At 54.0% G+C, this 23349-nt stretch overlaps 4 protein-coding genes across 4 annotated transcripts in view; 3 read left to right on the plus strand and 1 right to left on the minus strand.

Moving 5' to 3' along the window:
* Positions 1–2909: 2909 nt before the first annotated feature.
* On the plus strand, positions 2910–8682 carry FAM83C (family with sequence similarity 83 member C; the record flags this gene model as incomplete). Its single annotated transcript, XM_080716872.1, has 4 exons — positions 2910–3416; positions 6030–6197; positions 6397–6521; positions 7248–8682. The coding sequence occupies 4 exons, from the start codon at positions 2910–2912 to the stop codon at positions 8680–8682; spliced, it is 2235 nt and encodes a 744-aa protein (XP_080572998.1).
* A 2175-nt stretch (positions 8683–10857) lies between these two features.
* Positions 10858–15763, plus strand: EIF6 (eukaryotic translation initiation factor 6; the record flags this gene model as incomplete). Its single annotated transcript, XM_080716522.1, has 7 exons — positions 10858–10866; positions 11045–11167; positions 11269–11354; positions 14383–14558; positions 15091–15267; positions 15468–15663; positions 15747–15763. The coding sequence occupies exons 2-7, from the start codon at positions 11061–11063 to the stop codon at positions 15761–15763; spliced, it is 759 nt and encodes a 252-aa protein (XP_080572648.1). The 5' UTR covers positions 10858–10866; positions 11045–11060.
* Positions 15764–19836: 4073 nt separating this feature from the next.
* Positions 19837–19992, plus strand: MMP24OS (MMP24 opposite strand; the record flags this gene model as incomplete). Its single annotated transcript, XM_080716308.1, has 1 exon — positions 19837–19992. One exon carries the CDS (start codon positions 19837–19839, stop codon positions 19990–19992), a length of 156 nt encoding a protein of 51 aa, XP_080572434.1.
* Positions 19993–22762: 2770 nt separating this feature from the next.
* The window catches only part of MMP24 (matrix metallopeptidase 24), a gene marked incomplete at both ends in the record, with an annotated part of 71673 nt that continues 71086 nt past the window's right edge, over positions 22763–23349 (minus strand). The window contains 1 exon segment of the mRNA XM_080716523.1: positions 22763–23100. Within this exon segment, the coding sequence (XP_080572649.1) occupies positions 22763–23100 (338 nt within the window).

Here is a 23349-nt window from a genome sequence, read left to right on the forward strand (position 1 = left end):
TTATATATATCTCCCAGGGGCTTTTTACCTCCAGGCTCTACTCCCAGACCCATTTTATACTTTTTTTGGAAACAGAGTCTCACTAAGTTGCTGAGAGCCTCACTAAGTAGCTGAGGCTGGCTTCGAACCTGCGCCATCCTCCTGTCTCAGCCTCCCAAGCGCGGGGATGACAAGCGTGCGCCACCACGCCCGGCTTTATATTATTTTTTGAAACAGGGTCTCAGCCAGGTGGTAGCGCACACCTGTAATCCTAGTCCTTAGGAGGCTGAGACAATTGGCTCGCAGGTTGGAGAACAGCCTCAGCAAATAGTGAGACTCGTCAACCTAGAAAGACCCTGTTTCAAAATAAAAATAAAAGAGGGTTTGGAGTATAGCTCAGAACTAGAATGCCTCTGGGTTCAATCCCTAGCACAAGAAAAACAAAACAAAAAACAAACAATAAAAGAAACAGGCTCTGTTAAGTTGCCGAGGCTGGCTTTGAACCTGCAATTCTCCGGTCTCGGCCTCTCAAGTTCTGGGATTAAAGGCTGTGCCACCACACCCGGCTACAATGGAATATTATTCAGTCCTGGAAGGAAATTCTGAGCCATGATATAACGTGGATGAATGTTGAGGGCGTTATGAGAAGGGAAATAAGCCAGTCCCAAGGAGATAAATGATGTATAATCCCATATAAAAGAGGTTCCTAGGTAATTAGAGTCATAGAGACAGAAAGTAGAATGGATGGTGGTTGCCGGGGTTTGGGGTCGGGGGGAGAAATGAGTTACTTTCCATGGGTAGAAAAGTTTTGCAAGATGAAAAGAGTTCTGGAATTGGATGGCAGTGGTGGCTGCACAACAGCCTAAATGTATTTAGTGCCACTGAAGTACACCAAAAATGGCTGCAGCCGGGCGTGGTGGCGCACGCTTGTCATCCCCGCGCTTGGGAGGCTGAGACAGGAGGATCGCGCTGGTTCGAAGCCAGCCTCAGCTACTTAGTGAGGCTCTCAGCAACTTAGTGAGACTCTGTTTCCAAAAAAAGTATAAAATGGGTCTGGGAGTAGAGCCCGGAGGTAGAAAGCCTCTGAGTTCCATCCCCAGTACCACACACACACACACACACACACACACACACACACACACACAATAAATAAATAAATAAATAAATAAAAATGGTTCCAATGGTAAATTTTATGTGTATTTTAACACTTGGTAATAAACAAGACACAGAGCCCAAACGATGTACCATGAAGTGGGTCTATCACACTAGGGATAAAGACAATTAACTCAGAAACACACAAACCTGCCTGCCTCCCTCCCAGGAGCCCTTCTCAACCCCAGATAAGGGCCTGGTTCTCCCCTTCCACAAATCTGCAGATAAAGCCCTAATGAGGGCCCTGCCGCCTCTGCAACCCCCCAGCTCATCATCCTCCCACGGCCTGGCTTTGTTTACCCACTTGCGCAGCCTCCCCACCCCAGGGAGGGCCTCCTTCCAGGGCCAGGTACTCCAGGTATTTCTGCACCTGCACCTGGGATGGGGTAGAAGCATTTGGCTCCTGGCCTGCTGCTCTCCCATCGCCCCCAGGCCCCTCACCTTTAGGCCCCACCTGCCAACCCCCCCATGCCAGTTTCTGTTCTCATGGAAGAGCCTGCGCTCTGCACCTGATCACAAAGCAGATAAACCAAGCACCATCAGTGCAGAGCAGTGTGGGTGCCTGCTCCCCACTCACGCACCCTCTGAAACAACCTCTTGAACCCTAACCATCTGACAGCCCTGTGCTGGGTGCAGTGGCACACACCTGTAACCCCAGCCACTTGGAAGACTGAGGCAGGAGGAACTTAGAGAGATCTTCTCTCAAATGAAAAAATAAAAAGGACTGGGTTTGTAGAGGCAGAGCATTTGCCTAGCATGTGCAAGGTCCTGGGCTCAATCCCCAGCACAATAACAAAAGCTCAGCCCCCAGGAGGGGAGGCAGGCTGGGCTCTGGCTCTTACCAGGCCAAGAGTATCCCTGGCTTTGAGGGCGCCAGAAACGTGGCCATCTGGAACAGCGTGCGTAAGGGCTGGGTCTCAGCCCACTTCTGGTGTACCAGGGCACTTGTTAAAAAGGCCAGCTACAGACCTCAGACTCCGCTCAGAATCTGAGGATGGGTGTAGCCTGGGGAGCACGCACTTGAACACTTTCCTGCCATTCTTGGGGGCCAGTGTGAGGGCTCCTACACCAGGTCCTCGGACAATGGATGGGCTCAGCGCCAGAGCAAGGGTGGGGCAGGGCGCTGTGAGCACCTTGGTGAGGGTGGTGGAGAGCGGAGGGAGGACTCACCGGGACAGCTGAGCGCTGATGTCCTTGGCAGTTCTGCCCAACCCTCCATCCAGCCCTTACTGGGTCCTGCGTGCCTGTGAACCAAGCCATGCGGTTCCCACAGTGGAGTGTTTGGGACTCAGGCCCATCTCCACATTAATGTTTGGGTCAGTTAACATGAGTGGATCTGATTAAAATGTGTGATTTGCACGTCAGTCTGTAGTCTACGCAGCCAGTCGGTTGTCAGCTGTGCTTGTCCTGCCCTGGGCGTCTTGGGTCATTCATCATGGAGTGTGAACACATGTGTGCGTGTGTCCCAATCTCCCTGTGTCCCTGGAAGGCGAGGGTCGGGGACGCTGCCGGGCAGCGAAGGGAGGCGGCAGTACAGCTGGAGGCCTGGCACTGCCAGGCGAGTCCCAACAGCGAGCAGACAGGCGGGGCTGACCTGACAGGTTCCAGAGGCCAGGGGCGATGGGGCGGAGCGTGCCTCTGACTTAGGGTGGCAGCGGGCCGGGGGCGCTGCCACACACGGGCAGGCGGTGCTTCGGCTGCTCTCTTCCTGCAGCAGCCAGCCAGCCGGGCGCCGGCCATGGAGCCTGGCGGCGGGTGAGGTAGCCAGGTGGGCAGGCATGTTCGGAGGCCTGGGGCCTGCAGGGACCCAGGGCATGGCGGGATCCCTGCGGGGCCGCGTGGAGGAGCTGAAGCGGCCGTGGTGGCGCGATAGCTCGCCCCTGGTGCTGCAGCACAGCGAGGCTGCCCGGCTGGCGGCAGACGCCCTCCTGGAGCGGGGCGAGGCCGCCTACCTGCGGGTCATCTCCGAGGAGCGGGAGCTGCCCTTCCTGAGTGCCCTGGACGTGGACTACATGACCAGCCACGTCCGTGGGGGCCCTGAGCTCAGCGAGGCCCACGGACCAGAGGCCTCCGGGCCCGACCGCCTCAGCCTGCTCTCTGAGGTCACCTCAGGCACCTACTTCCCCATGGCCTCTGACGTGGACCCCCCGGACCTGGACCTGGGCTGGCCTGAGGTCCCACAGGCCACGGGCTTCAGCCCCACTCAGGCTGTGGTCCACTTCCAGAGGGACAAGGCCAAGAACATCAAGGACCTCCTGCGGTTCCTCTTCAGCCAGGCCCGCACGGTAAGGGTCTCAGTCTCTATTCACTTCACAGATGTGGAATCAGGTCCAGAGAGGGAAGGGGACCGGCCCAAGGCCACACAGCAACTTAGGGGCAGAATTGGGGCTACAACTTCTGGCTTCTATTAGATCCCAAGCCACTAGAAGCTGGGTGTGTAGTTTATTTCCTTTGGTAGCCCCTTGGTGCCCAGGAACATGATGGACACACACACAGAACAGGGCAGGGCTTCTGGGACAGCACATGGCCGCCAAGCATGCATGAGAAGTTGTGCATATTACAGGGACGGGTCCTTAAGACATCTTTCTTGGGAGTCCATGGCCTTTATCAAGCTCTCAAAAATTTCTGTGAAAGCCAGGCATGGTGGCACACGCTTGTAATACCAGCATTTGGGAAGCTGAGACAGAAGGATCATGGTTCGTGGACAGCCTCAGCTACTTAGGCCCTCTGCAACTTAGTGAGGCCCTGTATCAAAAAAAAATTAAAAAAGGGATGGGAGGTATAGTTCAGAGGTAGACTGTCCCTGGGTTCCATCTCCAGTACTGCAAAGAAAAAAAAAATTGTGATCTCCAAACTACAGACCCAGCCTTGGAGAACTAAGGTGGGAAGGGGCTGGGACTTGCCCAAGGGGGTTGCCAGGCTCAGGGGTCTCTGACTCCAGCCCTGGTCACTGACTTTGCTTTAGCCAGTGCCCCGTTTCCGTGGGGCCCAGAGCAAGTTAGGGGGTGCTGGTGCATGGCAGGGACTGGAGGATTGGGTTTTAGCTTAGCACCTAGGAAGGAGGGAAGGCTGCTGGGCTCCGTGGAGGGCGGTAGAGGTCATGCTTGGGAACGTTCCAGCCACACTAGTTAGCTTCGCTCCTGCAGCCCTGGCCTCTACTCAGGCCTGGGGAATGGACACAATGACCCTTAGCGGGATTTAAAGTCTGGTTAGATCTTGCATAGAGATCGGGAGTCAGGATGCCGGGATCCACGGGTACCTCCAGAGCCCCACTGGCAAGCCTGCCTGTGCCCCAGGCAGGGGAGGGCAGGCCCGATTGGCATCAGGAACAGGGTTATTAGTGAGGCTGTTGTCATCACCGTCCCTCTTTGATCTTTCTTGTCTGTCCTTGTTCCCCCACTGCTGAGCAGACCTGTGCTATGGAGGAGGCCACCCCCAGCTCCCTCCTGCTCACCCCCTCACCCCCGGGCTCTTCCAGAGCGACCTTGGGAAGTACTTTCTTTCCCTGCAGCTCAACGCCCTCCTTTGTTAGGAAGGCAGTGGGAAGGGCACATTTATTTCCACTTCTGCTGTAGGTCCAGCATTTTCACATTTAATTCCCTATAACTCAAAGATACAACTATCATTATCCCCATTTAGCATTGAGGAAGCTGAAGCTTCCGGGTGGAGTGGCTCGCCCAAGGCCCATCTCTAAGAAGTGGCAGCCCGGGTTTGAATGCAGTTGTCTGGCCCCAGAGCTGCAGCACTGGGCTCTGTGCGCCCTGCATGGAAGTGAAGAATCTAATCGCAGATACCTGTGGTGGGAAGAAGGGACAGCTGGAGGTTGCGGGCCAGGGGCTTCCTAGGCCTCTCTCAGGCAGCACTTTAGAGCGGGGCACAGGCCCAGCCCTCGACTGAGCCAAAAACTTTGTTCTACTCGGTGTGGGTGGGAATGAGAGAAGCTGAGTAGAGGATGTCACATTCTGTCTTTGCAGGTCCACAGAGGAGAAGGGCACTGAGGACTCTAGCAACTGGCTTACAGCTCTCTCCCTTGAGAGGGGAGCCATAGACAGACTGTCCCTGGGCCAGCGCCAGGGCTAGAGCCTGTGTGGAGGGTATGGGAACTGGCCTGGGAGCCAGGGGCCGGGCTCTGTTTTGAATCCTGCCTTCTCTGGGCCTCAGCAGAGTGGGGTTTGGACAGTCATCTTTGAGAATCTGATGACAGATGAACACTCTATACACAGAAAAGGCACACAAAGACTTCCTTTTTTCTTTTGGTGTGTGTGTGTGTGTGTGTGTGTGTGTGTGTTGGTACAGTGTGTGTGTGTGTGTTGGTACAGAGGATTGTACATCCACAGCCCTTTTAAAATTTTTAGGTTCCTGCCAGGTATGGTGGCAGACGCTTGCAATCCAAGCATTTGGAAGGCTGAGTCAGGAGGATCGCGGTTCACAGACAGCCTCAGCTATTTAGTGAGGTCCTCTGCAATTCAGTGAGACCCTGTTTCAAAAATAAAGAATAGGGCTGGGGGTATAGCTCAGAGGTAGAATTCCCCTCAGTTCCATCCCCAGTTCTGGAAAAAAAAAAATTTAGGTTCCTGAGAGTATCGCTAAGTTACTGAGGCTGGTCTTGAACCTGTGATCCTCCTTTCTCGGCCTTCCAAATACTGAGATTACAGGCATGTGCCACCATGCCCAGCTCACACAAAGACTTTCAAACAACCAGGGTTTTTGAAAAGAGCCAAATCTCTCTGCCCCCAAGTTAAGAATCCTGAGCGAGGCACTGTTAAAAGCCAGCCCTCTTCCAGTGTTCTTGCTGGCTCTGGTGGCCTCCCGGGTTGCAGTCCCAGTCTCTTCCTGGGAACCTCCGCTGGGCTGGATGCAGGAATGCCTGGGCATGGCTGAAGTCCTCTCTCCCGCAGGTGGTGGCTGTGGTAATGGACATATTCACTGACATGGAGCTCCTGTGTGACCTCATGGAGACCTCGAGCCGGCGTGGTGTCCCTGTCTACCTGCTCCTGGCCCAGGAGCACCTGAGGCACTTCCTAGAGATGTGCTATAAGATGGACCTCAATGGGGGGCACCTGCCGGTCAGTGTGAACCACGGGCAGCAACTAGGAGTGGGGGCGGGGAGGCGAGAAGGCGGAAGTTCAGTGAGCACTGGAGGAGTTGGGAGTGGGGGGCTGGGTTCCTTCACTGTTCAGGGTCAGAGACCCCTTGGGGCATAGATAGGGCTTAAGCACCACTCCCTTAAGGCCCCCACACAACCTCTTTCCACCCCTGACCCAGAAAATCCGTGTACGGAGCACGTGCGGGGACACGTACTGCAGCAAGGCAGGCCGCCGCTTCACCGGGCAGGCCCTGGAGAAATTCATCATCATCGACTGTGAGCAGGTCGTGGTGGGCAGCTACAGGTGAGAGCGAGGGGGAGGGGCCTGGGCCCATTGGATGGCCTTCTGAACTCTCCTCCAAGCATGCATGCATGCATGTATCCATCCAACATGTATCGAGCACCTGCTTATGCCAGGCTTCATGCAGGGTTTGGGTTAGCATGGCTGCAGTCAGGCCCAGGAGTCCACTCTGATGGAAGAATTACTTTTTTTTTTTTTTTTTTTTTTTTTTTTGCAGTACTAGGGATCGAATCCAGGGGTATTCTATGTCTGAGCCATACCCCCCAGCCCTGTTTTTTGTTGTTGTTGTTATTCTTTATTTTGAAACAGGGTCTCACTAAATTGCAGAGGGCCTCACTAAGTAGCTGAGGCTGGCCATGAACCTGCAATTCTCTTGTCTCAGCATCCCAAGTACTGGGATTACAAGCGTGCGCCACCACACACGGCTTTGGAAGAATTACTTTAATGCCCTTGGCATAGTTACAGCTGCACGTGGGAAGGATATTGCTCCTGGTCCACTTTACAGATGGGGATGTTAAGGCCTTGAGGAGGGCGGCTATGTGCCCAAGTCCTCTCTCCAGCGAGGCAGGGCTAGGACGAGGATGAGCAGACTGTGGAATCAGAGCTGTCCCCTCGGTGAGGCCTCCTGGGGGTGGAGTCTTGGTCCATTTCCCGGCATGCTCCCGGTGATGGCTTCTGCTGCGTCTGGGCCCTACCTTTTGACACCTGATCCAGATCCTCTGCCCTCAGCTTTACCTGGCTTTGCAGCCAGGCACACACCAGCATGGTGCTACAGCTGCGGGGCCGCATTGTGGAAGACTTTGACCGGGAGTTCCGCTGTATGTATGCTGAGTCGCGGCCGGTGGAGGGCTTCTGTGGTGGTGACGACCCGCAATCTCCCCGGGCACCACGTCCTGCCCCGGTGGCCCTAGCCTTTGGGTCTGGCATCCCAAGCCCCACAGGCTCCTTGCTCTCCAGCACCAGTCTCAGCAGCATCAAGTGCTCGCCTCTCATGGGCCGCTCCTCCTACCTCGCTCTGCCAGGGGGCGGTGGCTGCAGTGACACAGGGATGGGGCCTTCATCCCCGGGCACTGCCCGCCGTGAAGCCAATGGCCAGCCCTCCCTGCATCGCCAGCTGTCAGACCCCAACTACAGCTGCCCTCCTGGGTCCCACAGGGTCAACCTGGGGAAGCTGGGCGCGTCCCCATGGTCCCAGTCCTCTCCCGCCCTCAACCTCAGTGGCACCGGTCCCCTGACCTCGGCAGGGGGGTCACCTCTGCTCCCCTGCCCTCGCCCCCTCTTCCACTTCCCCCGAGGGGTTCGAGCTTTGTCCCGACTCCCAGAGAATGGGCTCCCAGGAAGCCAGGAAGCCAGCCCCCCACGAGGCCGCCGTGTACCTGGCACAGTCCTGGAGACAGTGGAGGAGAAAAAGGCATCTCTGAGCCAGAGCCACAGCCAGCTGGACCTCCTTGTCCCTTTCCCTAGAGCCCGAGAAGCTGGAGGCCCTGATTCTGGAGTCACCCCCAACTCAGGCTCCCTTCGGCCTGGTGAGCAGGCCCCGGAGGACAGGAGGTTGTCCCTGAGCCACAGCTACAGCCAGCTAGACCTCCTGTCCCAGGCCCAGAGTGCCGGGGGCGCCCCTGAGTCAGGGCCCCTCAGACCCGGTGACCCAGCACCAGAGGACAGAAGGCTGTCCCTAAACCAGAGCCATGGCCAAATGGACCTTCTGGTACAGTACTCCAAGGGCTCCAGGGTACCCCCTGAAGCCAACTCCTCAGCCAGGCCTGGCAAGCAGAGTGTAGATGAACGACGGCAGACCCTGGGCCACAGTCAGCTGGACCTCATCACCAAGTTTGGCCCATTCCGGAGTGAGGGGCCTGGGCCCAGTGTCCTCCCAGGACCAAGCGCTGCTCGCATGGCTGGAGTGGGCTCTGGGGACGAGAAGCGGATGACTCTGGGTCACAGCAAGCTGGACCTCATCACCAAATATCATCAACTGCAGGGTGCCAGGCAGGGACCTGGGCCTGGCCTCCCTGGGGGCCCCACAGGTGGCCAGTACAATGGTAATAACAATGAACTGTTTGGGGACGAGAAGCGGATGACCCTGGGCCACAGCAAGCTGGACCTCATCACGAAGCACAACAAGTCCAAGTTCAAGCTGCTTCGAAGTCGCTTTGAGTCCTAGCTCTATGGCCAGCAGGGAGAGCTCCTGCCGCCTCCACTGAGACTGCCTTGCTCAGGTCCCAGTCCCTGGGGTGGGAGACAGGCCCGGGTCTGATGCACACACACTTAAACACACACTCACTCACACACCCACGGAAATGGAACTCAGAGTCACCTGCGGTGTCACAGTGCCTGCTGATCACCACTATGCTGGGCACATCACCAGCTCTCATCCTTCATCTCCATCCTACAAGAAGGACCTCTTGCTGGTATATAGTCACGGGACAATAGGTATTATCCCCCTTTTTCATAAACGTGTGAGCTGAGGTACAGAGAATTTGGAAGGCTTATTTGGAGGCAGGTCCAAGTAAATGGCAGGTTAGTGACCTCTGCCAGACCTGTGTCCTCTGACTCAAAAAATTACATTTTTCTGCTCAGACCCAACACATATATACTCATATATATGATACAAATTGATAAAGACAGACATGGCCAGACCCAGTAACAGTGTTTCTATGCACACAAAATCCAAACACTACAGAGTTGTTCCAAATGCCTATACAATATACTCAGCACAATGACAAAGTACACACCCACAAACTGCAAAACACAGATGCACACAGTAAGCACACACAGGACCATATGATCAGCCCAAACACGCAGCTCTTTAGGTCCAGGTACTCAGTAAATATAAGCTGGCTGAATGAATGGTTACACAAAATACATCCAGTGCACGCTGTAGAAGCCCAGGCTCCACACCCCATAAGTATGCACATGAGCTCCCTCCCTCCACTAGTATCCACCAGTATCTGCACCTAAAGCCATGTTCTCACCCTATGCCAGGCACGTCAGACAAATCAGACTCTGACCTGGGGGATAAGAACCAAATGGATAAACCACTGGAGAACAAAAGACAGGGCTGAATCAAATGAAAGGCAATAGGTCAGCAAGAGGCGATAGGTCATGTAGGCTCTGGAGTGGTCAGTTTACTGGGGCAGGCAGCATTTGGGCCAGGTCTTGAAGGATAGGGAGGTCAGGAACAGACTGAAGCGAGTTAGAGGAATTCTTGGTAGAGTGAGCCGGATGAAGAGAGGTCCAAGAGAGGGCTAAGTGAGTAGGTCTGAGAATGGGGGAGGACAAGTGGAGCAGGTGGATATCCAGACCTGCACACACACGCCATCTCGCCGAGTATCTCTTGAAGCATAGGCCACAGCAAGTTAAGAAAGAGGCCTTTTTCCTGAGCTCACCACCTGACCACCTGCCTGGGACAGTATGTGTGATACAAATCAATAAAGACAGATGCGGCTAGACCCAGCAGCAGCCTGGTTTGTCCTGAGGTATGACGAGAGTGGAACTGCATGTCAGGGCTGGGAAAGGGCAGCATTCCGCAGGCTGGGGAGGGCTGTCCTGGACAGTGGCTGGCCTAGGGAGGGCTGGAGGCAAGGGGTTCCAAGCCCCATCTGCCCTCACTGCAACATTCTGAGAGATTCTGGGGACCGAGTTCATCCTGTCCAGAAGAGCAGAGGGACCTTGGCTGACATCGCGATCCTGGGGACAGAAGGCGTCTGCTAAGTGAGTGCTAGAGCCCGCATGGGATACTTGTAGAAGCCAGCCAGTCCTCAAGTCCTTGCCCGCCCTGGACCCTGCCCCCCACACCCCCTAAGGCCCATCTCTTCAATACCTCCTCATCTGGCCGCTTTGTCGGGGTCTCTTTTCTCCCTACCGGCCACGGTCTCCTGGGGGACCTCATCCACTCCAGGCTTCAGCTCCAAATCTCATTCCTCTGCCCTACGCTCTCGCCTGGGCTCCAGATCTGGACTTCTGTCCGTCTGGCTGAGCTGGATTCATCATCACCTTTCCCAAACCTGCCCTCCTTCTCCTGCTTCATTTCGGCAAATACCTCCACCATCAACCCATCTCCTCTGAGGCAGCCCCGGCTTCTCTCCTTCACGCTTCTAATCCGACCAGTCACAGGACTTGGTCGAGGACAGTATTTCCCGAGAAGGCTGGGATGAATGAACCACCTCTGGGCGGCTCTGGTGCTGGGGGCGGGCCCGGCGGGCGGGAGGCCGGCGCGGCCATAGAGTCCGGCGCCGGGCGGGCTAGAGTGGCCCGGCGGGCTGCGCGCTCCCGGCCCTCCCAGAAGCCTCCGGGGCCCGAGGCGGAAGCGGGGAGCGCAGTCGCGTGTGGAGATCGCGGCCGCGGGGTGAGCTGGCGCGGAGGGCGGCGGGAGCCGGCTCTGGGGCCGGGTCGGGAGAGCGAGGGGCCGAGGGTTCGGCGGGGGAGCCTGGCGGGCCGAGCGGGCGGGACCCAGGTCCGGGGCCGAGAGGGGCGCGGCCGAGGCCGGGAGAGGACCGGCCGGCTCTGAGCTCTCGGTTACACAGCCCCCAGGCCTCCCTCATGGCTGTCCGGGCGTCGTTCGAGAACAACTGCGAGATCGGTTGCTTTGCCAAACTTACCAACACCTACTGCCTGGTGGCCATCGGAGGATCGGAGAACTTCTACAGGTGCGGCGGGAGCCCTGCGGCGGGGAGGGCGGGCGAGAGTCGGAAGGCCCGGCGGGGCGGGGCCCAGCCCGGTCCGTGACCCGGAGCCCGTGTCCCTACAGCGTGTTCGAGGGCGAGCTCGCCGATACCATCCCCGTGGTGCACGCGTCCATCGCCGGCTGCCGCATCATCGGGCGCATGTGTGTGGGTAAGGCAGGTGGAGGACGCCGAGGGAAAGAGTGGAGCCTCCAAGCACCCTGAGTCACTAATCATACCCCCGGAGAGGACCCGGAGTGACCTATGACTTTTCCAGGCGTCCGTGGACTATGAGCTCTCCGAGGGCTGTGTGGGACTCAGTCTAAGTGTCAGCAGATGAAGGACAACCTCTGCAAAACCTTATCATGGAGAGTCTCAAGAAATAGCATTAAGTGCTTTCACTTGTTCTCATTCCATCTTCACAATGACACTGGAAGGGAGAAATTATTGTCCTAATTTGGTTAATGAAGAAGCTGAGACCCAAAGAAACTTATGAATCATCAGGTCCACACCTAGGGTGGAGGAGGATTTGCATGCCTTCTCTTCTTCCCTGTCACTGATCCGGCAAGTTTCTTCCTCTTTTGGAGCACACATTTCTGTCTCTGTAAAATGACTGGTTAGGATTCTGGGTCATCAGCCTGGCTTGATGGTACATGCTTGTAATCCTTACATTTGCAAGGCTGAGACAGGAGAATTGTCGTTTGCAGACAGCCTCAGCTACTTAGCTACTTAGGCCCTTTGCAACTAAGTGAGACCCTGTTTCAAAACGAAGAATTAAAAATAGGGCTGGGGTGTGGCTCAGAGGTAGAATGCCCCTGGGTTCCATCCCCAGTACCGCAAAAAAAAAAAAAAAAAAAAAAAAAATTGTATTGTTCTATTCAGATATATGTGTGTGTGGTATTGGAGTTGGAATTGGAACCTAAGGGCCATCAACCTCTGGGCTACACCCACAGTCTTTTTTTTTTTTTTTTGGAAAGACAAATAATTGCTGAGGCTAGCTTTGGTCCTGGGATCCTTTCTCAGCCTCCCAAGTACAAAGTGTGTGCCAGCCACCACACCCAACTTTCAGATACTTTATTTATTTATTTATTTATTTATTTATTTATTTATTTATTTATTTGGTCTGGGGATGGAACCCAAAGGCGTTTGACCTTCGAGCTACCCCCCTGCCCAATTTTTTATTTTTTATTTTGAAATAGGGTCCCACGGATTTGCGGAGGGCCTCATTAAATAGCTGAGGCTTTCCGGGAACTGCGATTCTCCAGTCTTAGCCTCCCAGATGCTGGGGTTACAGGCATGCACCACCACGCCCGGCTCTCAGATATGTTTAAATCTTCAATTCCAGCTGGGCTTGTTGGCGCACTCAACCTAGTGAGACCCTATTTCAAAACACAAAGTAGGATTGGGAGTGTAGCTTGGAAGTAGACTGTCCCTGGGCTCAATCTCCAGTATCACAAGAAAAAAAGGAAAGCCACTTCAATTCCTGTTATATCGCTAAGGCGCTTACCTACTCCCTACCTTCTCAGTGCTGTTGAATGCCCATTAGTTCATTCGTTGTGTATGTGAGTGTGTTTTACTGGGGATTGAGCCTAGGAGCACGTCCCAGCCCTATTTTTTATTCACTAATCATACCCCGGAGAGGACCCGGAGTGACCTAGGACTTTCCAGGTTTCTGTGGATTATGAGATCTCTGATCCGTCATACCCAGCTTCCAAGTATTTTTTATTTTTATGTGTATCATATTGAAAATGGCATATATTCAGACAGTGCTTGGTGCCCTCTCCCACCCACCCCCAAGTATTTTTTTATTCAGTTAAAACATCCTGATCTCAATAACAAAACACTGATTTTTAACCTTGACCACAGGACTTGAAGCAAATTCCGCCTAAAAGGGAGAATTTAGTCCAGCTGTTTTTGTTTTTTTGGTACTAGGGGTTGAACCCAGGGGCTTTTGACCTCTGAGCTATACCCTCAGTCTTATTTTAGTTTTTATTTTGAAACGGTCTGAGTTTTGGAAGGCCTCATTAAGTTGTTGAGGCTGGCCTCAAACCTGAGCTTCTCTTGTCTCAGTCTCCCAAGTACTGGGATTATAAGTGTGTGCAACCAAGCCTGGCTTTATTAGTGTTTTATTTTTAATTTGGTGATGTTGGGGATTGAACCCCCAGGTGTTTTGTTTCTGAGCTAAATCTCTAGCCCTATTTTATTTATTTTGAAACAGGATCTCACTAAGTTACTGACAGTCTCACTAAGTTGCTGAAACTGATTTCAAGCCTTCAGTTCTTTTGTTTTAGCCTCCCAAGTATTAGGATTCCAAGTGTGCACTGTCATGCCCACCTTTGTTGGTATATTCTAATTAGAGTTACCCAGGAGTTCTGAGAATTAGAGTTCTAAACTCACAGGGATAGGCAGAGGTTTAGCCATAGTTTTCACAATGTAATTGTATTTTGTCCATTCTTGTTATGTAGAATGTATAGGTATACAACAGTGTATTCATTCTAATTACAGGCATTTGGACAGGTTTTGGTTCATTCTAATAGCAATACTAATAGACTTAGTAATAGCTTTTTACAGTAAGAATCTGTAATAATAGTAACATATTTCTTTTGGATATATATTATCTGGAGGTAGAATGGCAGAGTTTACTGCGGCTCTTCAGTGTGGTAGATGATGCCCGGTAATTGTCTGAAGTGGTTGACCAATTTGCACTTCCATCAGCATATGAAAACTTAGGTTTAAAGTTTTAGCCATTCTGGTAGGTGTGTGGTGTTAGCTGGATTTTTGTCTCCTGGTGCTGGGAATCAAATCTGGGGCCTTATGCATGCTAGGCAATAACTCTTCCATTAGGTACAGCCCCAGCACAGCTGAATTTTTAGTAGCAAAACTGTACAACTAATGCCAAAGGCCTTTCCTGCTAGTCCTGCTCCCCCTAGTAGATGATGGTGAAGTGGCCAGAATTTGTTGAAATAGATTCCTGGGCTATCTTAGACGATGTGTGGATCATTGGGTTGGGGGGCTGGGGTCTGAGACAAGCCATCTTAGGAAATCTAACTGAGCTGGGTTGTATCAGCCAAGAAGCACATTTGTAGGTGTAGTGGGAGCCCCAGGGTGGTGGTGGGGAGGGGTACTGGGTGTTGTGAAGTTTGGGCCCACGTATTCATGGTTTTTCCTTTGTCCTTACCATCTAATTTGGACCTTTCCAGGGAACAGGCATGGACTTCTGGTGCCCAACAACACTACTGACCAGGAACTGCAGCACATTCGCAACTGCCTCCCCGACTCAGTGCAGATCCGGCGGGTGGAGGAGCGGCTCTCAGCCCTGGGCAATGTTACCACCTGCAATGACTATGTGGCCTTGGTGCATCCAGACCTGGACCGGGTAGGCAGCCACCTTGTCCCAAGAATCACAGGTCTCATCCAGTCAGTAGTTAGCCACTGTTCTTGCCCACGGTCAGGAGTTAGGGGTATCACTGTGTTTTCTTATATCTTGGGCTCTCAAATTTCAGGTACTCATAGGAATAGGAATAATAGAACCCTTCCATGGTGTGGTCAACGTCAGAAGCTGGATAGGCAGGCCACTAATCCTTCCGGATCGGGAGTATTGGCTCATCTAGTTGTGTAGCCTGGGCTAGGCTAGACGATGGACAGTTGAACTTGAGTGTGGGTTGGAGGGGAAAGGGTGACATGGAGACCCGCCCTCAGTGTTTGGGCTGCCTGGTCTTAGGGACTCCAGAGCTGGCCTGGAGTCTGCTCTAAGTTCTATACTCTCCTCTCTATGAGAAGGTTTCCACATGCAGCTAAATAATGAAACAAGAGGCTCAAGGAGCTGAGCCTAGAGTGGCTCTGCCTTGGAGAACGCTTGGTTCTTTAGCCCAAAGTTCTAGACTTGACCATGTACCTTTGGTTGACAGGAGACAGAAGAAATTCTGGCTGATGTACTCAAGGTGGAAGTCTTCAGACAGACGGTGGCTGACCAGGTGCTAGTAGGCAGCTATTGTGTCTTCAGCAATCAAGGAGGACTCGTGCATCCCAAGACTTCGATTGAAGACCAGGATGAGCTGTCCTCTCTTCTTCAGGTCCCCCTTGTGGTAAGCTTGTCTGCCCTCTGACCCCTGTCTCCATTGTGGCAGATCCCTTTGCCTAGTGTTGAGAAATCTGAGTCATTACCTGTCCTAGTTTGGGATTTGGGCTGTGTCCCAGGGAGTAGACTTTAGGAAGAGTCCTCTCTGGGGAAGGGAGAGGCTTTGACTGTTGGTCCCATGACTCACACGGAACCCGTCCATGATAGGCAGGCACCGTGAACCGAGGCAGTGAGGTGATTGCCGCTGGGATGGTGGTGAACGATTGGTGTGCATTCTGTGGCCTGGACACAACCAGCACGGAGCTGTCGGTGGTGGAGAGCGTCTTCAAGCTGAATGAAGCCCAGCCAAGCACCATCGCCACCAGCATGCGGGATTCCCTGATCGACAGGTATCTGGGGCAGGGCAGGCTCGCCTTGCCTTCTGAGGAGAGGAGAGGAAGTTGCCACCAAGAATGGCAGCCAGATTGTGTTTGCCTTGCTTGATAGGTTCTCCTCAAGTGTGAGTGGATCTGCACACTGCCGAGTAGTCACAGGATGTAGGAGATAGCTGGCAAGCGGTTCTTGAGCGTCTGCTAATCTTCATCTGTGAAGAATCAACTCTGTAGGCAGACCTGTCCTGTAGACCAAGTTACACTGAGCATCAGTGTCTTCAACCAGGGGCCTAGGACCTGAGACAGAAAAGAGCTCAGTTGGCTGGGGAAGGTGGGAGGTTACTCTTTTGGTACTGGGGATTGAACCCAGGGGCATTCTACCTCTGAGCCATAGCTCTAGCCCTATTTTTTATTATTATTATTTTTTTCTACTTCTTTTTTTCTTTGCGGTACTGGAGGGTGGAACCCCGGGGCGTTCTACCTCTGAGCTATACCCCCAGCCCTATTTTTTATTATTTATTTTGGAACAGGGTCTCACTGAGTTGCAAAAGGCCTAAGTAGCTGAGGCTGTCCGCGAACCCGTGATCCTCCTGTCTCAGCCTCCTAAATGCTGGGATTATAAGTGTGTGTCACCACTCCCGGCTTATTTATTTATTTTTTTCATTTATTTATTTACTTATTTTTGTGGTGCTGGGGTGGAACCCAGGAGCTTTTCTACCTCTGGGCTATACTCCCAGACCTATTTTTTATACTTTATTTGGAAACAGGGTCCCACTGAGTTGCTGAGAGCCTCACTAAATAACTGAGGCTGGCTTCAAACCTGTGCGATCCTCCTGTCTCAGCCTCCCAAGTGCTGGGATTACAAGCGTGCGTCACCACGCCTGGCTTATTTATTTTTAGTTTTTATTTTTAATTAATTATTTATTTATTTATTTTGCAGGTCTGGGGATGGAATCCAGGGGCATTCAACCTCCAAGCTACACCCACAGTCCTTTTTTTTTAAATTCTTTATTTTGAAACTGGGTCTCACTGAGTTGTAGAGGGCCTCACTAAGTAGCTGAGGCTGTCTGCGAACTGCAATCCTTGTCTCAGCCTCCCAAATGCTGGGATTACAAGCGTGTGTCACCACAGTCGACTCATTTTTTATTCTTTATTTTGAAACAGGGCCTCACTAAGTTGTGGAGGGCCTTACTAATTAGCTGAGGCTGGCTACAAACCTGTATCCTCCTGTCTCAGCCTCCCAAGTATTGGGATTACAAGTGTGGACTGCCACACCCAGCTTAACCCTGTTTCAAAGTAAAAAAATAAAATAGTTCTGGGTGTCACAGATAGAACACCCTGAGTCCAGTCCTTTGTAACACACACACACACACACACACACACACACACACACACACACACACTGGGGTCTTGACCCTAGAGATTCTGAGGAGTGAGGTTTAATCTCTTTTCTGGAAGAGCAGCAGGTGCTGGATAGTTCAGCGCCCATTGGACCTTTCTCAAGGCAGGTTCCAGGCCAGTCATAGCAACTTAGGCAAGACCCTGTTGCAAAATAAAAGGGCTGGGGTGTAGCTTGAAGGTAGACTGTCCCTGGCTTCAATCCCCAGTACCACAAGAAGAAAAATGATAGGGATGTTGGACTGGGTATGGTGCTGCATGCTAATACGTGGTACTTGAGGGCCAGCGGCGTGCCTCAGCAACTTAGTGAGACCCTATTTAATACAGGGTTGGAAGTGTAGCTCAGAGGCAGAATGCTCCACAGTTCAATCCCCAGTACTCCCTCCCACACACAGAAAAGAGAGGAAGGGGGAAAGAAAAGAAATGAGAAGCCGGGTGTGGTGTGTATGCCTGTAATCCCGGTACTTGGGAAGCTGACACTGGAGAATCGCAGATTCAAGGACACCTTCAGCAACCTCGAAGAATCTGTTTCAAAATTAAATAGGGCTGGGGGTGTGCCCTTTTAGCTCAATACTCGGTACTGCCAAACAAAAAGGGAGGGAGAGAGGGGTATTGGAAGAGAAGAGAACACACTCATTAGACATTTTTGGTGTTTGGACACATTTCACTTGAGGGACCCATGAGACCTTATGATGTAGATGCCAGTAGGTGGTTAAGAACTACGTGCTTCAGTTGGGCACGCGCACGCTTGTCATCCAGCATTCGGGAGGCTGAGACGGGTGAATTGCAGTTTGTGGACAGTCTCAGCTAATTAATAAGTGAGGCCCTCTGCAACCCAGTGAGATCCTGTTTCAAAATAAAGAATAAAAATAGGGCTGGGGATGTAGCTCAGAGGTTGAATGCCCTGGGTTCCATCCCCAGTACTGCAAAAAAAGAAGAAATATGTGCTTCATTTTTATAATAATACACATGATTTCACCTTCAGTAAGAATGTTTCCACTTAATCCTTACAGAGCAGAACTGATTTCCAGCCTAGTATTCATGACCTTTGTCTATCATTACCATTGATAAGGTAGAGTTCTTTCTGGAAAGAGTGGCCAGAATCCTGGCGCCAGCCCTGCCCCTGGGGAGGTGTGGTCCGGACGCATCCTTCCCTCTGACTGCACCTCCTTACTCTAGTGTCCTGAGGCTCATTTACCATCAGTGACTGGATAAATGGTTGAGCAAGTTGGTCTACCTGAGTGAGGAAAGAATGACTTTTGGTCTGAAAAGAATTTTTAGTCTGAAAAAGGATTATCTGAGCACTGAGAATTCTAGACTTGATGTGACAGGGGATTCTGTCCATCTTGGGTGGGCAGGTGCTTCTGAGAATGGCTCAGGGCTGAGCTAGAGCAGAGGTCGGGGGGAGGGGTGTCCTGTGTGACGCCACCAATGTGTTCCTTCTCTCCGCAGCCTCACTTGAGTCACCTTCGTGCTGCTCCGCGGCTCCTGCCTCTGGACTTTGGCTCCCTCTCACGCCTCACCTCTGTACCAGATGCTGGCCAGGAGTTGTGGCAGAGAGCTCTCTGACACTGAGTGGACGGGCCCTCCACCTGTACTATCTCCTGAAACTTTTGTTACTGCAGAAGCCTGCTGTGTTGTGCTGGCTGCCTGTTCTGTGGCTCCTAGATGAGGGCTCCGCTGCCTGTGCAACTTCATTAAAGGGCAGCTGTGTTTGGCCATTCTTTTTTCCTTTGTGGTGCTAGGGATTGACCCTGGCCTGGCACATTCTCTACCACTGAGCTACGGCCCTGGCCTCTCCCACCCTTCTGAAGGTGCTGTTTGGGGGCGTCAGCCTATACATTCCCCTCCCCAAATTGTTTCATGGTCCTGGGAAAGTTGGGCTGGATGGCTGGGTGGTGGCCCATACTTGTAATCTCCCGCTTGGGAGGCGGAGACAGGAGGATCACGCAGGTTCGAAGCCAGCGGTGCTGGCTTTTTTTTTTTTCTTTTTATTTAATTTTATCTATTTATTTATATATATATATAATATATATATATATATATATATATATATATATATATATATATATACACACTTTTTTTTTTTTTTGGTGGTACTGGGATTCCTGGAAGCTCTTCTACCTCCGGGCTACACACCCAGACCTATTTTATTTTTGGAAACAGTGTCTCTTAAACCAGCGAGGCTGGCTTCGAACCTGCGCGATCCTCCTGTCTCTGCCTCCCAAGCTCGGGGATTAGAAGCTTGCGCCACCATGCCCAGCTGCGGTGCTGGCTTAAGAGACCCTGTTTCCAAATTTAAAAAGAAGTATAAAATAGGTCTGGGAGTGTCCCGGAGGTTAAAAGGGCTTCCAGGAGCCCCAGTACCACCAAAAAAAAAAAAAAGTTGGGCTGAATGGATGCACACAGCCCTCTCCTCATCTGAATGTGAAGCGCCGTCCCGGAGTAAACAGCAGCACCCACTGAAATTCTCACATTTTTTACTGTACTTACGCCCTGGTCTTCGGAAGATGGGGTTGTTCTGCCTCCCCTGGGGGCCCTGGAGGGCCAGTGGGTTAATGCACTGCAGCGCCCTACCGGAAGGCACGGGGGTGGGGCTTTGGGGTGCTGGGGCAGGATTGGCTGGTGCGCTCTTGGGCCCGCCCAGGGGGCGGAGCTGTGCTGACGTCCTGTCCTGTGGCGGCTCCTCCGAGGCCAGAGGTGCGCTACAGCCTGCGACAGAGCAGGGTGCAGAGGTGAGGATGGGCGGGGCGGGGTGGGCCGGTGGTGGGGAGGGACCTGACGGCTCTCGGTCTCGTCCGTAGACCATGGGTGCGCTGCTGAGCGGAGGCCAGGGCGTCCCCGAGCCGGAGCAGCCCCAGCCCGCAGTTCCCGAGGGCCCGGAGAGGCCGGAGCCCGAGCCCGGCCAGTGGGGGCCGCTGGACGACGTGCGCTTCCTCATCGCCTGCACCTCCTGGTACTGACCTGGCCGCCGTCCTTCCCTCCTCGGCCTGGCCGGGCCCTTGCTCCACTCCCCTGGCCCCTTGTCCCTCAACACCACCCTGGCGCCGTGACGGGGCTGGAGGAAATGGCAGCGCCTCCCGCCCGGGGGCACCCACCCCAACCCCGAAGTGGTTTGCTCTCAGCTTACGCCCACACCCAGCTCAGGCGTCCTTGGGCGTCCCTACCCGCTCTCCAGGCCAGGCCTCCTGGTAAGACCCCCGAGGCTGCTGACCTTCCTGCCAGGTCACGGCACCATGTCCCTTGACTTCAGAGAAGCCCTTGCCACAGTGACCTCCATAGTCCTGAGTGGGTTGCCCCCCGCCCCCTTCGTGGAGAGGAAGAACCACCGATTGCTGGCTTGGCAGATGCTGCATGGGGAAGTGTTGCGACTTCCAGAAGCACCCTGTTCTCCCAGACACTTCTTAAGGCACTCTTAGAACCTGATCTTGTTCCCACACCCCAGGCAAACGACACTCTCTGTATTTCTGTTTTATTTATAAATGATTTAAAAAACATTATACAAAGGCTGATCAGTTTAAAATGTGACCGACACTGAAATGATGTGATGTCCCCCAGGCTGAGGGGAGGCTGGGCTCTGTGGCCCCCAGCACTTTGCCCCTCTCTGACTGCCCTGTCCTGGGGTGATGGACGAACAGATGACCACGGGCAGGAGAGTCTGAGACCGGAAGCCTCTAGGCTGAGTCCTCTCTGGGCCTGGCCCCACATCCCGCACTTCTGCAGCCTGGGCTGCCTGCCTCCATCTCCTGCTCTTTCTCAGCTGGCCTTGTAGTACCAGGAGCCAAGGAGGAGCCTGGGGGGGCCTAGAGCTTTCAATAAGTGAGAGCACCAACCTGAGGAGAGGTGAGGGACCGGGTGGGGCAACAGGAAGAGACAGGTAGAGGAGACACTGACTCCAGAGGGGTCCACAGACGGGGACACAAGACCCGCCAGCCCCTGGGCGGCACAGCCAGATAACAGGACCTCTGCTTCACCTGAGGCCTGATAAGTTACCCTCGGCCTCCCAGGGCCTGCATGAGTTTCATGTGAGTGGACAGGCGTGAGCTAATAAAGTGCTTTGCAAAGTATAAAACACTGTACAAACCTATGAATCACTAATATCTCTGCAGTTGTTCCCCACCTGCCCCAGGGAGCCTGCCCTTGTCCAAAATGAGAAAAAACAGGATGATGATAACAGGGGCACAGTGGACCCACAGGTGCCTTTGGACAAGAGATTTTACTCTAGACACTTCCCATGGCATCAGGAGTCCCCATCAGTACTCCAGGGTAAGCCAGCCCAGAGGCCACAGGTGGGGTCAAGGCCCACGCAGGCTCAGAGGGCAGGGCTGGCATCTGAGGCCCTGCCAGCACCCTGGAAACTGCCTGGCACCTCTTTTTGGCTTTGGCAGAGAGCCAGTGGACATCACTGCTCCCATGGGTCTTGCCTGGGCTCCTGGGTGACAACTGGGAGTGCCTCTTCCAGACTGGAGCAAGGCCGGCTGAGCCCTGGGAGTGAAGGGCCAGTCTGAGAAGGTCAAAAAGGGAGCCCCCTAGGCTTGGGGCTGCTACCAGTTGGGGTGCCCTTTTCCTAAGGGCAGTACAGGAAGATGGGCTCAGTGAGCTGGGCTGTCGGGGCCAAGCCCGGGCACAGACGCTGCTTCTGAACTGAGAGATTGAGTCGTCTCAGGATAGCGGGGCTGTGGCACCGAGTGCTTCAGCAGGCTGCCCTGGGCCCCTGACCCCAACACCAAGATAGCGGGGACCCTGCAGCAGTCTCTGCTTCACCCGACTAGTCAGGCTACAGCCCCAGGCCCCGGGCTGGAACGGGGCTGGGGACAGAGTTAATGGAGTGGGGAGTGGAGGCCGGCATAAACTTGGATCCCCTCCAGCAATGGGATCAGCTCCTGCCCCGCGTGAGCCTCGGGAGCAGGGCCAGCTGTGCCGGGATGTTAGATGGCCTTAGCAGCACCTGCTCCTCATCGCTGGGGGAGGCCACCACGCTGGCCTCATCACCAAGACAGTCACCTCTAATTCACCCAAAGCCTCAAGCAGCCTTTGCAAAACGGAACTTTAAACAGTAGTGACGGGACATTTAAATATTCACGACATGACAGCTGGGGCCTTGTCAGCCCCAGCTGGGCCACAGCCCTGCCTGCAGCATGTGACCCTAAATTCTGGGTCTCCGAGGAGACCTGCACATAGAGTAGGTCTCCTGAGGGATCTGCTGTTTGCCAGCAGAGGAGCCCAGGCCTGTTACCCGCTGCGTCGGCAGCAGGGGTCCTGTAGCCTTGGAGGACAGTGGGGGGTGGGCTTGGGGGACATCTGACCAGCAGGTGTTGGCAGAAGGGGACTGGGACTAGCGGCATCTCCCAGACGGGGGATGAGAGCCAGTGCTGGCTTCCCATGGGGGGTGCTGGGTTCCAGCCAGGACTCCAGCTGTGATGCCTTGCGGACCACAGAGGCGCCTTCTGGCATGGACCTGCCTCCCAATGGGCCTGGTCTGTTCCTTTGAGGAGAGAGTAGCACACCTAGACAGAAGGCTGGCAGTGTGGTGCCAGACACCCATCCTGGGCACAGCCCCCATCACGCCTTCCCCCATGCTCAGCCTAGGCCAATGCACCCGCCACTTGAGCTGTACGACCCTGGCCTAGGGCCCTGCTGGCCCCAGTGGGCAGTGGCCAGAGCTGCCCTCAGACCCTGATGAGGAAGGGCCTGGCTGGCTGGACCGAGTGGATAGAGAGGGCTCTGGGCTGCTCACACCCACTCCTGGACTGGCCGCTTATAGTAAGTGACAGGCTGAGGGCCTGCCTTGTTCTTGAACTGGAAGATGGTGTAGACCAGCACCAGGATGCAGAGGGACAGAATGCAGGGGATGACCACGGCCACAGCGTTCACAGAGCCCGGCATGTCGTTGATGGTCACCATGATGTCCACATCGTCCTGGGGCAGCCGCCGCTCCTTGCGCCGCTCCACCTCCTTCTGGTTACAGCCCATCCAGTCACGCAGGATGTTGCGTGGGTAGCCTGGCTCCACGCTCAGTTTCTGGTTGTCAAACTTCCAGTAGTCCCGGCCCTTGTAGAAGTAGGTGTAATCTGCAGAGACAGGGCACGGCATCAACACCCCAGACCTTCCCAGTACCTGGGGGGCCAGTGTGAGGACACGGGGTGCTGCGGGGTGTGCAGGAGGTGAGCTCTGAGGGCGGGCTGGTCTGTTGGAACCCTGGAGGTAGGGGGATGCGGTGCTTGGCTGGGCTGCAGAGTAAACAAAGCAGCTGCAGAGGCTCAGGACCTGGAGCAGCCCGCCACTCAGCTCAAAGGTGCTGGGAAACCAGCGAGGCTTTA

The sequence above is a fragment of the Muscardinus avellanarius genome (genome assembly GCF_963383645.1).
Source record: "Muscardinus avellanarius genome assembly, chromosome: 19".
Lineage (NCBI taxonomy): Eukaryota > Metazoa > Chordata > Mammalia > Rodentia > Gliridae > Muscardinus > Muscardinus avellanarius.